Below are 15651 nucleotides of genomic sequence, written 5' to 3'. Positions count from 1 at the left end.
CTGCCCAATTATTAACTTTTGAACTTTAAGAATGGGAAGTTTGGTCCCAGGTGTACCTCTTGATATGAGTGAAAACTACTGCTGTCACTTGAATGTATAGAATTGTCAGCAGTCAGTTTTAAAGTTTGGAAAATGGCATGATGATCTCACAGGCTTAGGTTAGAAGATCTATTCACTTGATTTCACAAGCACTGACTGCATTTTGCAGAAATGTGCATGTATAGCCCATATCAGCGAAGAGACATCCTTCAAACTCGCCTCCTCCAGATGGTAAACAATAAGATATAAAGGAAAGCTTCCTTCGAACTCACTTCCTCCAGATGGTAAGCAATGAGATATAAAGGAAAGCTTCCTTCGAACTCACTTCCTCCAGATGGTAAACAATAAGATATAAAGGAAAGCTTCCTTCGAACTCACTTCCTCCAGATGGTAAGCAATGAGATATAAAGGAAAGCTTCCTTCGAACTCACTTCCTCCAGATGGTAAACAATAAGATATAAAGGAAAGCTTCCTTCGAACTCACTTCCTCCAGATGGTAAACAATAAGATATAAAGGAAAGCTTCCTTCGAACTCACTTCCTCCAGATGGTAAACAATAAGATATAAAGGAAAGCTTCCTTCGAACTTACTTCCTCCAGATGGAAAACAATGAAATAAAAAGGAAAGCCTCCTTCAAACTCTTAAACAAAAAATATAAAGGAAGGCTTCTTCTTCTCCAAATTGCAAGCAATGAGATGTACAGACTTGCCGGAATTTATGAGTTCCAATCAACTGCAATTCGGGAAGAACATAAAAGCACATTGGCTTCTGATTATTAGCCATCAGGGTCCACTGTGACTATTATGGCCAGAGTCATTTATCAAAGGGACTGGTTAATGAGGCTCTGAAAATAGGGAAGGTTCCTTGGCTAGGATTAACAAGCCAGGCGTAAATCGGTCTGAGAATGAAAAAAAGCAAGTTAACGCCGTATTTGCTGAAAAGTTCGTAAGAAAATGTGTGTTATTTGGCTTTTGCCTTTGAAGGATGCTCTGTGTAATGTTGCCCGATGAAAATCGAGGTGGAAAAAAACATTTCCTTTGAATATGTAGCAAATTATTGTTACAATGATTATCAAGAATTCATTTTGATGCAGTGTGCTGTAAAAAGGTAATCGTTGGTTGACATGTATTGCTCCAGGAAGAAAGTTGATCCCGATGAATAAGGATCCTCTGCGAGGACAAAACAAGCAGATTGCAAGAGTGTCTGTGTCGTGGTTTTTGTTGAAATGATGGTTTTTCAAACAACAATTTCACACTTTGTTTGTCGATTATGTGGTAAAGCAGCTTGCTTACCATATTTGCATATCTTGCTGTAATTGTATTATTCGTGTGCGAGAATAGTATTTGATCATCCTAATGTGATTTTATTCTCTATTATGACAGCAGTCTCTGTTGGATTGTGAATATATGATTAGATTTCTCGCCATGATCTGATTTATTTAGTGGTTGAGAGTGTGCATTTGGGGCAGGCGTGGCAGTCCGGGACTTACCTCTTGTGCACAAGGCTTGACCTGTCCACAGCATCACACAGTGCCCAAAAACGTCACATTGTATAGATGGATTGATTAGAAACACCATGGGTTGATGCAGAACTATTGATAACTATTGCAAAGAGATGTACAGGTTGATAATGAAACCACGTTCAGCTTTCTGCAGTTAAATACTATTTCAAATGATTTCTTCTTACAAATTGTATAACAGTGGTCCTACCTGCAAAATCATGTAACCTGTTAAATCTCAGGAAAGGCTGTCATGTAAAGTTCTATGTTCGTGATATCACACGAGTAACATTGCCTGACCTCACATGCCTGATACAACTTTGTGGTATCATTAATCATGAATAATGCTGTAGACATTGCTGAAAAAAATTAGACCCAAATTGATGTATCTCATGTCAAAGCAACACTATGATTCATCTATTATTAATAACAACGAACAAGTGCTTTCCTATCTTGAAAGATTGGATCTCGGATCTCGGTTGGTTATTAATACGCAAGGATCTCATATATATTCTGAAATAATAGATTCCAATGTCGTGGCCAGGGATCGTTTCATCTGTAGAGAGATGTGTTATTTTTGTGTCTGTAATATCATTATGTATTATCTTCCAGGGTCGGAGATATATTGGCTTATCCAAAAAACCTACCACTCGGGTTAAAAGCTTATTATAGCGAACATAACAAAAGTTATTGATTGTTGACAATGTCAGTGCAGCTCTAAAGGAAATTTATTGACTAACTGTTCCACTGTTGCGTGTAAGTGAAATGAAAGTGAAATGTTTTGTGCTGGTTATTGGTCAGCATTTTAACGTCATATTTTGACAGCCTGTTTGGTATCACCAGCTTAAAACAATAGATGTACTACAACAAGCTATCATGAATGTATAACATGTATACGTTTAACCGATATACTACTTTACATTTCACATGAAATTGAGCAATTAGAGAGCCCTCCCTTCAAGAAAATGTCCGTAGTCAGGCCACCAGCTCCGAGAAATAAAACAGAAAGTGTCAACATAATGCATCATTTGTGTCACTTCAGCCACATGCATTACACATGAAGTCTCCAACGGTTACCACGATGTTACGCGAATCAATTATGGAAAACCTCAACGGGACATGAACATGTACTGGCTACTAATATGGGTGCACATTGTTTATGATAACGGAAGTCTTAGGAAATGCGACTCTGTTGAAAGCTTTATTATTTTGGCAACATTCAGATGACTATGTATGAAGTATGTTGTTGATAACAACTGAATATAAACGACATGTGCAAATATCTTTGCACCAGAGCGATGACATGCTTGTGTCTACTCTGATGCCATGATCATGCTGCGCTTCATCCTTTGACTAGCTAGCTCTGGTGGATGCAAGTGGAAAGTTCTGAACCGTCTCATATTCTTTGAGGAGACTGGGAAACAGCAGATGGGCTGTTATTGGCAAAGCTGCCAAAGCTTTGCCTGATATGGATGACAATCAGGCTATGCTTTGGAGTGTTGCATGTTTAAGGAAAAGACGATAATCTTTACAAAATAAGTGGATGCAATTCCTCTTTGGCACGTTGCACTCGTACTTTGGTCTTGTCAATTGTCTCATGATATTTCAAATCAAAAGAATTGAAAACTAGCTACCAGTTCTTTGGTCACTTGTATTTGGACATGGTCTTATAGCTACGTTGATACCATGATCTGCGCTGCAGTATTGCATGTTTACCAAGTCTGTGCCACGAGACCACTATTGCTTCTGTGAAAAAGAGAGACGCCAGTAAACCATGGGGATGGGGAACATTGTCAATGATTATACAACCGGTGTGCTTATTCTTACAAAGGAAGACTAATTTTCTTCTCCTTAATATCGTTTCAGTTTGTGGCAGCAGCAGACAAGTTCTGGTTCTGGTTGGAAGTCTACTCGTTGGTCGACTACTTCACCATTCCGCCGTCTTTTGTAGCCATCTACCTGAACAGGTCATGGATTGGTGAGTAAAAGCAAAAAGATATAATGAGAGTAAAAGGGTAATGGTTTCAGGAACTAAATTTAAAGAAATAGCTCATTGACTGAATGGCTTTGTCTGCAATTCTTTCCCAAACAGCATCTCGGCAAGTAGTTTACTGACTGAAAGCGAAGGTTCTTTGGGAATCAAGTTTCCTGTGTCACTCTTTCAGTCAGGCTTTCTCTCCCTTGGGTCCCTAGTTGATGCTCTGAGGTGTTTCAGTGGCCAGTGTGGCATGTACTGCTGGCCTTCTCATTGATTTTAACATTACCAGCTATTGCGGGCCTAGCACACTCTGTTTTGAATAGAGGGAGACTCCATCATTCCTATTGTTTGAGATTGGACAGGTGTGAATTAATCTGGCAATTAGCCTCCTGTGCATTGGTGCATACAAACACTAAAATGTTTGGTTTTTGCTGATTTAGGGTCAAATAAATCAGCCAAAAGTTTTGAAAGCTTCACAAATGATTGTTGCAAGGAAGTACTTTATGATAGTTTGCGAAATTTTGATTAATTCTAGGTGGAAAGTAATATTTTTCGCATATTTGTTGGGAAAAAAATTGAAAATCCTCCAATTTTCAACCCCCCTATGGACACTATGAATTTTTCTCCAATAAAGCTGAAATCTTGGGAATATAATCCTAAGAGGTATATCAACCACGTCTGAAGTCGGGAGTTTGTATCAAATGTATAGTTTCGGAGCTAGCGCAGCTAGAAAAGCCCCCAAAACCCACTTTCTCAGGAATTTACACTACGGGCTACGAGTGAAGCATTACAGATTTACCAAAATTTTCAACCTATAGATGGACACATCGAATTTCCATCCAAATCACTCCAAATTTTGCCAGTAAATACCTAGACATATATAGAATTGTGTCAGAAGTCGGGAGTTGGGATTATTTTAACACCCCGCCCAAAAAGCCAACTTTATTGATATTTCCTATGCATTTTCCATTAGGCTTGCCAGGACCAATTAAGCAGGTGCACTAATTGGCTTAATTGGCTAGGCCCGCAATAGCTGGTAATGAGCAGATGTGCAAATTAATGGATTAATGTTTGGGTAGTAAATCATTTTCAGTGTATTTTTGCGATTGATGGTTTAGCTTGAGTGTGTTGACATATGTTCTGGGTGTGTCTACCATATGTGTATTCACAGATTATGATTGGGAAGTGCAATATATTTTCTCATATTCTATTATATAAAACATTTGGGCCCAGAGTAATATATTCTTCCAAAACTCGTCTATATTGCATTTCATCGCTCCCTGATGTGCATGTGCATTTCTTGTCTCCTGATCTTTTCAGGTTTGAGATTCACGAGAGCCCTCCGTCTTATGACCCTCCCTGATGTCCTTCAGTACCTCAACATCCTACAGACTAGTAATTCTATCAGACTCGCCCAGCTGGTCACCATCTTCAGCAGTACTTGGTTGACTGCCTCAGGCTTCATTCATTTAGTAAGTAAAACCTGGTAACCGTCTTTAGCAGTATGTGGCTATTTCTTTAGGTTTCCATCATTTAGTAAGACCATACCACCCCTCTTACAACTGCTAGTATCTTGGTAATCTTGCTATAATATTTGCTTTTGGGTCTATCCAATTTCGTCAGTATTGAATCAGAGCATATATCATATAACGGTACAGTAAATATATCCAGTGGTATTTCGTAAGCTGCTTAAAAATGGATTCATTTGGCATCTACCGAGCTGCCATCTGCTAGTATAGGAAGTTATGTAAATCCTAAGTTCACTGAGCTGCCATCTGTTAAATAGAATAGACAGTGGCTGCAATCCCAAGACTACCGACCTGCCATCTGCGGCATAGAACCAGAAGTGTGTACAATCCCAAGTCTGCCAACCTGCCATCTGCGGCATAGAACCAGAAGTGTGTACAATCCCAAGTCTGCCAACCTGCCATCTGCGGCATAGAACAAGAAGTGTGTACAATCCCAAGTCTGCCAACCTGCCATCTGCGGCATAGAACCAGAAGTGTGTACAATCCCAAGTCTGCCAACCTGCCATCTGCGGCATAGAACCAGAAGTGTGTACAATCCGAAGGCTGTTAACCTGCCATCTGCGGCATAGAACAAGAAGTGTGTACAATCCCAAGGCTGTCAACCTGCCATCTGCGGCATAGAACAAGAAGTGTGTACAATCCCAAGGCTGTTAACCTGCCATCTGCGGCATAGAACCAGAAGTGTGTACAATCCCAAGGCTGCCAACCTGCCATCTGCGGCATAGAACAAGATGTGTGTACAATCCGAAGTCTGCCAACCTGCCATCTGCGGCATAGAACCAGATGTGTGTACAATCCGAAGTCTGCCAACCTGCCATCTGCGGCATAGAACCAGATGTGTGTACAATCCGAAGTCTGCCAACCTGCCATCTGCGGCATAGAACAAGAAGTGTGTACAATCCCAAGGCTGTCAACCTGCCATCTGCTAAATGGAACAGGAAGTGTCTGCAATCTTTAACCTTTTCATTTTTACTTTTCCAGGTTGAAAACTCTGGTGATCCGTTCTACAACTTTTCCAACAAACATTCCATGTCCTACTGGGAATGCGTCTACTTCCTTATAGTCACAATGTCAACCGTCGGATATGGTGATGTCGCGTGCGAGACTGTCCTCGGACGATTCTTCATGGCGTTCTTCATCCTCGGTGGATTGGTGAGTTGCTCTTGCATGTTGACAATATCTTGATTCCATAAGAACTAACCATCTAACTGAAATGGAAAGATGTAACATCATACAGTGAAACCATAGCATGCAGTTAACAGTTCGAAGAATGATGTTTTCTAAGTATGTAGAACTGTATTATTCAGAAATCGTCAATTGAATTATAATTGGTTGTTGACTTACAAAGATGATGTTAGATGCCTTTCCGATAGGTGTCAAGGTGTCAAAAAGATATTGCTCCTCACTTAGTGTGTTATTATGCACTGAAGGAGCAGACTAACAGGGTCACACTGAAGAAATGTCGCCAGAGAAATGCCATTGTGTTTCCCTGTAATTGTGTCACCTTGTTGTGCAGTACCTTTAATAATAATGCTTGTACATTTGTAGCCTTGATATGTTAAACTATTGTTTTCAGCTGTAATATATAACCCTCAACTGTGCATTGAATGAGCTATTATTCTTGTCCATCCTTTCAGCACGTACCGTTTTATAGGTTATTGTAAACCGCTTAATTTTTTTGAGTTTGAATAAGCAGATTTCAGGAATAAGCTAGATTCGTAAAAAATATAAACCCTAAAAAGTATTTTTATTAGAAAAACCAAAAGATGTTTTGTAATCTGTCAGAAAAAAAAATTGTGAGATAATGATTCGAAAATTTTGCGGTTTGCAGTGCACATTTTGAAAGCATACTTTCAATAGAAGCTTATGAATGCAGAACTTGCAACTTGTCATAATGTACTATCCCTAAAAAACGTTTTGAAAAAAAGAATTTTGTTGTTGTTATCATGTTTTTAGATTATGAGCTTCTACAGAAGTCGCACATGTTTTTGTATTACTTGTTCAGAAGCATGGATGTTTAATTTATCTCATCAGATTTCGCCTCTTCTCCTGTCGATGGATTGGTACTTGTGGTTGCATGGATTGATGCTCTAGAACAAATCATATAGATCTGTTGGAGTGCTATGCCTGTTCTTTTTTCCTTCATCAAGGGGAAAACTTTGTTTATGCGTATAGATGTTGTATCGTGTTGCATATTACAGTAGCAAAATTGTTTAGAAAATTTAGTTGAGAGCTCATCATTGATATGATATTAGCTGACTAATTCTGAAGCAATGGGATTGTCCCTATACCAGTATCTTTAGGCGAGTCAGATTTTGGGGTTTACTACTGGGGGTTAGGGTGTTAGAAAAGGGGATCAGTTTGGTCTTTTCTGGTCCTTTTTCAACTAAGATAAAAGTAATTGGTTGTGGAGCAAGCTCTAGATTTTGGGAAGTAGCATTGGAAAATACCTTTGCTGTTATAGCTGAAAGGTTTTGCCTCTTTGGGTCTAAAAAGGGGGGTGTTGTGGGGGGAGGGGGGGGGGGTCCCCATTGCACTATTTTCTGTCCACGTTCACTGCATGTTGTTGTTGCATGGTCTTCTCTTCGCCATTCCAGGCAATGTTTGCAACTTTTATCCCCGAGATATTAGAAATTCTGAGCCAGCGACCGAAGTACTCTGGTTCCTATAAGCGTGAGCACGGCAAAAAGTAAGTTTTTGGCAAATATAGAAATGCATTGCTTCTAACATTCTTCTTTTCTTCACAGTCTTACATTTCTAACTTTTTCAGGCAATGTTTGCCAAGTTTGTGCCCGAAATTATAGATTTACTTGGCGAGGGGAATAAGTACCGCGGCAGCTATAGACAATCAGCAAAGAAGTAAGTCCTCTCACATGGCGTATGGTTTGGATTTTTGCATGGGCATTTTAGCATTTTCGACTTTGCATTTCAGGCAATGTTTGCGAAGGCTGTTCCTGAAATTATTGATATTATGGGCCAAAGAAAGAAATTTGGCGGGAGTTATAGAAAAGAGTCCGGTAAAAAGTAAGTTACTAACAACACTAACAACGCATGAACTGTCATGTGCCATGTGCCCCGCGATGTACCCAACGCTATAAGCTGCTAGGACGCACCGCTGTCACATATGCCCCTATTAGTAGCATGGAGTGATTTCAAAATATACTAGACCATGCATATGTTAGGCTGGTTGCATAACTTTGCACCAATCAGTTAGTGCGTTTCCAAATGTAATCTATAATTCTGTTATCTTATAAAAAAAATTTCATTTCATTCGAACTGAACTCAGTTAAACAAGCTAAACTCGATTCCGGAACTGATTTTTTAAAAATGACTTCAATGCTTTTTAGTGATCCAGTTGTTTGATATGGCCTGCTGATAATTGTAAAAAGTTTTTTTTAAATTCACCCAGGACTCAAGCTCATAAATTTCAGTTTCTGATAATCAATTTATTTCCTTTAGCATGTTTTCATCAAAGTTTTCTCTTTTACCATTTTGACTCGAATTTCTATTATTGCATGCTATGATTTTCTCCAACAAACTCTGGATTTAAAAACATCTTTCAATATAAAATGACCAACATTCGAATTTTTGACAATCGTTGGGTTGGTATTAACACAGTATTAAGTTTTGAATGTGTTCCAATCTTTATGAAAATCGAAATAACAGTTTTGACGACCCCAGCATTGCTACCGTCTTGAGCATGATTGCTCTAAGTCTAAACAAGCAAGTTGTGATTGAGTAAAAATAACATGATGTCAAGGATTGCTTTAGAGAACAGGATGCAGATTCTCCCAACAAAACAATCTGAGGATTGGGCTTATTAAAAAATCTAACTCAAATTTGACTCAATAAAGCCGTGAGAGCAATGTGTTGTACCATCAGTTACTAAAAAATTCAATTTACCATCTCAGTAACCATGTTGACTACAGTACTTTCATAAAATATACGTGTATGTCATCATTTATTGCCCGGTCCGAATTAAAATTCTAAACCAATTAGATCATAGACTTTGATGAGATGCCTTCTGATTGGTGTAGATGATATCAACTTTGCACATAATTATGTAGGCTGCCAGATTTATATAGACCAACACTGAACATTGTAGCAGTTTCCCTAAAAGGTGATCAGCTCATGAAGTGTATGATTTGAAGTGAACTTGTCTTTTTTGTGTTTTTTGGACGTACTCTAAATATTTTGGAGTTCCATGAAAAAATACATTGAATGGCCAGGCCATGTTTGTTTCCGTCTTGTTACCACAGTTTCAGCAGTGCGGTAATATCACCCACTGTTCTTTGCCATCTTCTGACCACATGTTTGGCATTGGCATCATATGACCTCATATTTTTTACCATCAGGTGTTTATACAATGAGGGACTTTTTTGTCACTAGTGTTACGATATGCAGGCAATATAACACTGGTATGAAGTCTACATTGGACTGTGAGCTCAACATATCTTCAGTAGATTTTGGGTTGGGCGACACCTAATCCACAGTGGTATGAAGTCTCTCATTTGTTAGAATGCCGCCATGTGACCACATGACTGGCAGCATTGCCCGGCATCATCTCACCATATCTAATTTTTGAAAATATGTGAGCTGATCACTTTAATGGACCCCAATTGATGTTAAATGACCCCCAGCTCAACTTCTTTTTACCAGGCAGTAAGGTAATAAAATGACATTGTGAGTCGAGTCAACTTTGTAAGTTTTTTTCAAAAAATGGGAAATGACCAGTATAACAGATGCTATGAAATGTCAAAGCCAGGTGACGGAATATGGTTGGATGATCTACAGGTGTAGAGGTGGTGGTTTTGAGCTCCTGGGATGGGGAATGATCCCTGGTATCGCCTTTGGTGGAAAGGGTCTAGTATAATACTATCATTTAGTCCATTTAGGTGGCAGATGTCAGATGGTTTGCATGGTTGGATATGACCAATACATCTTGCCATGATATTATGTTAAGAAGGAATAAATCAAATTATGAAGAACTCATCGTCGAGGATTTATCTTCATTAAAAGTGGTGATTTGATTTCAACAAATAGCAGCTAAACCTATGGAAATTAATGATATAGGATTGTGACTTATTCCTGTTAATTCAGTTAGTTTGGACTCGATGAGAAATCCCATATGTCTGTGTCTATTCCCTAGATATAGATTTCCGTATGAAGTATTTTTGATTTAGTTCATTAGATATTATTTCTTCAAAATATTCCCTTAGAACAATGTTGATGAGTTTTGCCTCAGGTTTTTGATTATTGCCTTTAGCAGACGACCTGAACCTCCTCTCTATTATCTGGCTTCCAGTTCCTTTATCTTGGTTCCCTCGTGGTCGATCTCGTCCCCCTATACACCTTTCCAGAAATGGGGCGCTGAGTGTCCGAAATAGTGATGTCATAAGGGGAAAGTAGGCCTTATGGTGGAGGGACAAAGGAGATAGTCATGGTTGACCAACACACTTGAATGCCTTTAATGACGGACAAGGGGGAAAAAGTTAGTTCCAATGCAAGCCACCAATTTCGGAAAGCATGTATAGTGGTCCCATTGTGGTCAATCTGGTGACTCATCCCTATTTTGAAATCACGCTGTCCAAAGTTGCATGATCAGGCACAAACCAGTTGTATTTTTATGTCACCTTGGGAAAATTGCATTGCAGACTAGCAATCTTTATCGCAGAGATGTCTGCAACCAAAGTCATTAGATTGTATGGTCATCACTGGTGCCTGTGGCAAATCCTTTTATCACTCGTTGCAGCAAGAGATATTGTGTGCACCAATGCAGTAAAACTTGCTTGTCTGGGATGCTCTTTAACGAGGGGCGTAGAAATATCACCTGGTAATGTTGCATACTTGGTAATCCCTATGTGTAAGCTTGACGTTAATGCTAATAGTATAAATTATCATATACGTTTGCTGTAAATCAATGTAAATAGCTTACTGTAAATCAATGTACTGTAGAGATATTGTAAATTTACGTAAATTGTTAGGGTGATAGGATGAGGCGAGTGGGTGTTCCTTGATGACACTACACCCACTCCTGCAACTTGATATTTCTGTGTCGCCTGTGCCACCACATCCTTCCTGGCCTTCCGGTCCTGGTTGTTGAGACAGATAAATAAGAAGCTGAAAGTGAGAGAGTAGGGAAAATATAAATAGCACATGAAAAATATGAGAACAAGGAGCAGCAACAAATTTAGATCTGGGCCTGAGTTATCAAATCAAGCCTAAATAAGAGGTTGGGATATATTGTTTGAGCTTAAATAAAAGGTGGAATATTGTTTGAGCATGGATGCGAGGTTAGAATTTTGTTTGAATAGTGGCCTCTGTCAAAGTTGTAGGATAATCTTCCAGTGACATGTAGCTTGAAACATTGGGTTGGCTCCGATCCATGTGCCTGGATTGTGAATGGCTGATGGTAGAACGTACAGTTTGGTAATTTGGAAGGTAATTTACTCCAACTTTTCAGAAATCAAGCTTTCTTGTGTGCAAGGTACTCAGGCGTTGGGTTAAACATATCAAGATTCAGAGCCAACCCAGCTTCTTTGTTTGGCTGGATTTACATAGATTTACATGGATTTACACGTTGTCACTTTTATCATGTCACTTAAAGCCCAAACAAGTGATTTACAGAGCAGGCTACATAAGAATTACAATGTCACGTTTCACCCTCATGTCATGCTTTCAAGCACATATGGTAGTGACATGTAAAATACGATGAAAAGTGACAATGTGGATCATAAACCTGGCCTAACATTCTGGATTCATGTACTGTTTGAAAGATGCTCATAATGCTCATGCAAACCCGACTTTTTTCAAGTAAGTGTTAGCATCCGCACCACAGCAAGTCATTGCAAAGATACACTGCATGCAAATGCAATGCTGTAAGGGAACCTTTCTGTCTTTTCCCATTACACCAGCCATTCCACAAATAAATACATTCATGCAAATCTGCTTGTTCACCCAGTGAAATCAGCAACAATCTCTCCGAGGATCTCCCACCTATCCGAGTCAAGGCATACTTATGCGAGATATCGAAGGCCCAACATCTTTGATTCAACCACTAAAGACAGAGATACAACACAGGTTGAAAGCCGGGACATGGCTTCGTTGGTGTCCTGTCATAGCCTAGTCATACTGAGAAAGTTCCAATATTAGTCCATGCAAAGTTGAGAGGAGGCCTTTAGTCCGAGGCTGTATTCTCTTGAGGAGGTGGTTTGCATTGACTCGGAGAGGTTGGGAACCCTCGGTGAGGTTGTTGCTGATTCGACAGCACAGGGTGTTTGGTATCACACTATTCACATCCACATGCAAGGTGCAGGGACATTGTCAAATGTGTAGGCATGTTGCCTTGCCAAATTATCGACACCAATGTACTTGTCTAAGAACATGATTCTATTCCAGCACATGGTGAAACTATGGGTGTTTTTCGAAACAAATGCAGAGTGTATGCTTATCTAAAAGTTTTCTTAGTTTTGAGGGGATTGCCAATGGCAATTTCATTTGTGTATATTTTGTTTCATAACTCAACACATTCTATATTCGCGGTCAATACCTATATTGAGAGGTAGTCATATAGATAATTCATGATCGAGGCCTTCGCAGATTTCATTCTTTTTCTTCTCCAGAGAATGCATGAGTAGAAATAGAATTCTCGTTTACAATTTCATCATGATGGCATCATCAGATATTTTGATCCAACGTCAGATTTCAATTCTTCTTACTCTCTGCACTTACATTCATTCATTCATGCACCATATCTTAAGATAATTTTCTACAGCTTCTTGATTCATTAGAATACTTTGAGAGTTTCATTGTAAAACGTGATATATGCCAGATTCAATATTCTGCCATAATCACGTTTTGTTCTTCTCAATCTAACAAAATCTCCGATTCATTTTCCAATAAATCGCAAAGTATCATGGCCATTTTTTCTCAAATGATTCTGATTGCGGTTGTGAATTGTGATTGCCATTCCTACTTTCAGTGATTCAACACCATTATTCCAGGGATGGGGTTACCCATCAGTGGGCTTGTACTTAACAAATTGTAGCATGGATTTTGCAAGCAACAGATGGAACTTATTTGTTTAAACCAGCATTTCAGTGAAAATCCTTCCATTCAACTGGAACTAAAATCAAGCTGTTTAAGATGAAAGCTGACTGTTTTGAACTGAAACGGAGGTTTAAAGATATTAATTCCATCTCTGCTCTGTGATGTGAAGTCGTTTTATATGCATGAATAAGTTTTGAAATATGATTGAATCTGTATACTGAAGTTGCAGTTGTCTTAACTTTACTAGCAGAGGACTCTTCTCGGGATCGCCTTCTTCTAATCATGCATATTTTCTTTCAGTTGGGGAAACACTAAATTTACCACCATCGAACAACTTGCTTTATCATTTCAGCAAATTTCATTGAAAGCCTTCAGCTTGAGATTCTTTCTTTGTTTTACTCATACTGATCAGATACCAATTTGTTCTCTTTGAAGAAGAAAAAATGTTCTTGGTCAACCATTTCCAAAGCAATTTGTATTATATCTTAGCTGACCGATTTGAAAATATCTTAAATTAACACAGTCACCTACCGATCTCTGTATTGTAAAAGTGCTCATCAGCAAGTCCCCTTTGAAAGGTTCTAGTCATTTTGCAGTATTTTGTAAAAGCAACTTCCCTCGAGATAAAATGAAACGGAAGCAATGGTTTAGCCTAAATCTATCACAGATGAGTAAAAATGCAATATATATCGAATATAAGTATCTTCCCCTTACTCTTCCACCTTCTTCGACATTAGTTTCTAATGACTATTCCTTCTGATTTTCCAGACACATTGTGGTTTGTGGTCATATCACGTTCGATTCGGTGTCCAACTTCCTCAGTGACTTCTTACACAAGGACCGAGAAGATGTGGATGTAGAAATTGTTTTCTTACACAAGTGAGTGTCAGAGCTTGAGTGTTTCAATGCAGAGGGACCAGTGGCATAGTAGTTTGACTAGAGCATGTATAATTGACTAGAGCACTGACGTGTGCTTTGCTCATAATCAGGAGGTTCTGAGTCTCACTCACCCTGAAGGCTCTCTGCTGTATCTGTTTTTTGTGCAATAATTTAACTTTCTTTTTGTCAGAAACTAAAATTTAGGCCTCGTATAAACGGTTGATATCATGATCATTTACTTTGCAGGCAACCACCGGACTTAGAGTTGGAGGGTCTCTTCAAAAGACATTTCACGCAAGTGGAGTTCTTTCTTGGTACTGTGATGGATTCAAATGATTTAGAGAGAGTTTGTGTAAGTTATCATAAAGACCTGGATTGCGGCAGCATAATGCATTGTGTGTATGTATTTGGCCTTCTCTATCATAAACTACAGTTATATGGTCACATTATAGTAGAGAGATAAACGTGTCACTGGTGTGTCATTGGCGATCATTCGGCGCACAACTCGCGCGTCATTGACACAAAGCAGGATGGATGTCAATTGTGATTTGGACTGTAAATCCTTTGTGATAAAAACAATTCAATATTTTCCAATCAGTTATATTCAAACTCGGTCATTTTATCTAAAATGAAACTCCTCTCTTAATCACAGATCAAAGAGGCAGATGCTTGTCTTGTTCTGGCAAATAAATACTGCGAGGATCCGGACGCGGAAGATGCAGCTAACATCATGCGTGTGATATCTATAAAAAACTATCATTCAGACATCAAGGTCATAGTGCAACTCATGCAATATCATAACAAGGTAAGTTTGTTGCCCAAGGATCTCAACAGAGAGTTGCCTGGTCATGTGACCTTGTGTATGGGCCCTCCGCTGCTTTAGACATGGTCTGTTGTTGGTGTGACAAGAAGTTTTAGGGTTATGAAACACAGCACTCCAGTAACCTTGCCAACTGGTAGCAACTTGTATGCACGATGAATTTTGGGCATATTGGTAACAGTATAGTACCCAAGTTACTGTTTAAAAGTATGGCTTGTTTGAATGAAATAGTATAAAAGTCTGGGGTGAAAGTGGATGAACGGTGAAAATTAGTCCAGCTTAGTCTTAGTCTTAAACTTAGTCCAGCCCAGAAGCTAAACTGAAACCTAACTAAAACTGATGTTGGTGCAAAATGTGCATTTTACTTAAGATTGTGCTTTGTGAATGACTCTTGCAGTATACTGTGGTCTGACAATTAGTGGATCGATAAGAAATTTCATTTGATATTCCTTCATGATGCCCATGTAAGCTCAAAACAAACACATGTCTTGTTTAGTCCATTGATCAGTTTCCTGTCATACTTTGAAGCCAAATAAGTGAACTACTTTTGCTTCTTAATGAAGAAAAATTAGCAACAGCAACATAAATTAAAGAAATGTTTGCTTAAAGGAAACTATTTGCCAGACTACAGTTCATGTAATGTCGTGGTTGAAGGCTTCTCAATGCACTGCATGCCACTGATGCATAATCATGCAAATGAGCATATGTAATGCGAGGAAGGTGTTTTTCTTTTTACAATGGGCCATGTCTATATTAAGCACCTCTTCTTGGTCATCGAGCAATATCATCTGTCTGTTTCTTCTCTATCCCCAAAACATATTCAATATCCACTCGATCAGCAGAGCGGCAGACCTTTGGG

At 38.9% G+C, this 15651-nt stretch overlaps 1 protein-coding gene across 33 annotated transcripts in view; it reads left to right on the top strand.

Moving 5' to 3' along the window:
• The window catches only part of LOC135485032 (calcium-activated potassium channel subunit alpha-1-like), a 94818-nt gene that overhangs the window by 21436 nt on the left and 57731 nt on the right, over positions 1-15651 (top strand). For 32 of the 33 annotated variants that reach the window (XR_010446520.1, XM_064766880.1, XM_064766801.1 and 29 more), the window contains 7 exons: positions 3404-3515; positions 4836-4987; positions 6026-6196; positions 7977-8068; positions 13862-13972; positions 14219-14324; positions 14625-14777. Coding sequence is in view for 32 of the 33 variants with exons in the window: in XM_064766880.1 (XP_064622950.1) it covers positions 3404-3515; positions 4836-4987; positions 6026-6196; positions 7977-8068; positions 13862-13972; positions 14219-14324; positions 14625-14777 (897 nt within the window). In the remaining variant the exon portion in view is untranslated. Of the gene's footprint in view, positions 1-3403; positions 3516-4835; positions 4988-6025; positions 6197-7814; positions 7904-7976; positions 8069-13861; positions 13973-14218; positions 14325-14624; positions 14778-15651 lie in introns of all 33 variants that reach the window. The other variant, XM_064766769.1, reaches the window with a different exon arrangement.

The sequence above is a fragment of the Lineus longissimus genome, chromosome 1 (assembly GCF_910592395.1).
Source record: "Lineus longissimus chromosome 1, tnLinLong1.2, whole genome shotgun sequence".
NCBI lineage: Eukaryota > Metazoa > Nemertea > Pilidiophora > Heteronemertea > Lineidae > Lineus > Lineus longissimus.
This window is presented reverse-complemented; position numbering and strand designations above follow the sequence as displayed.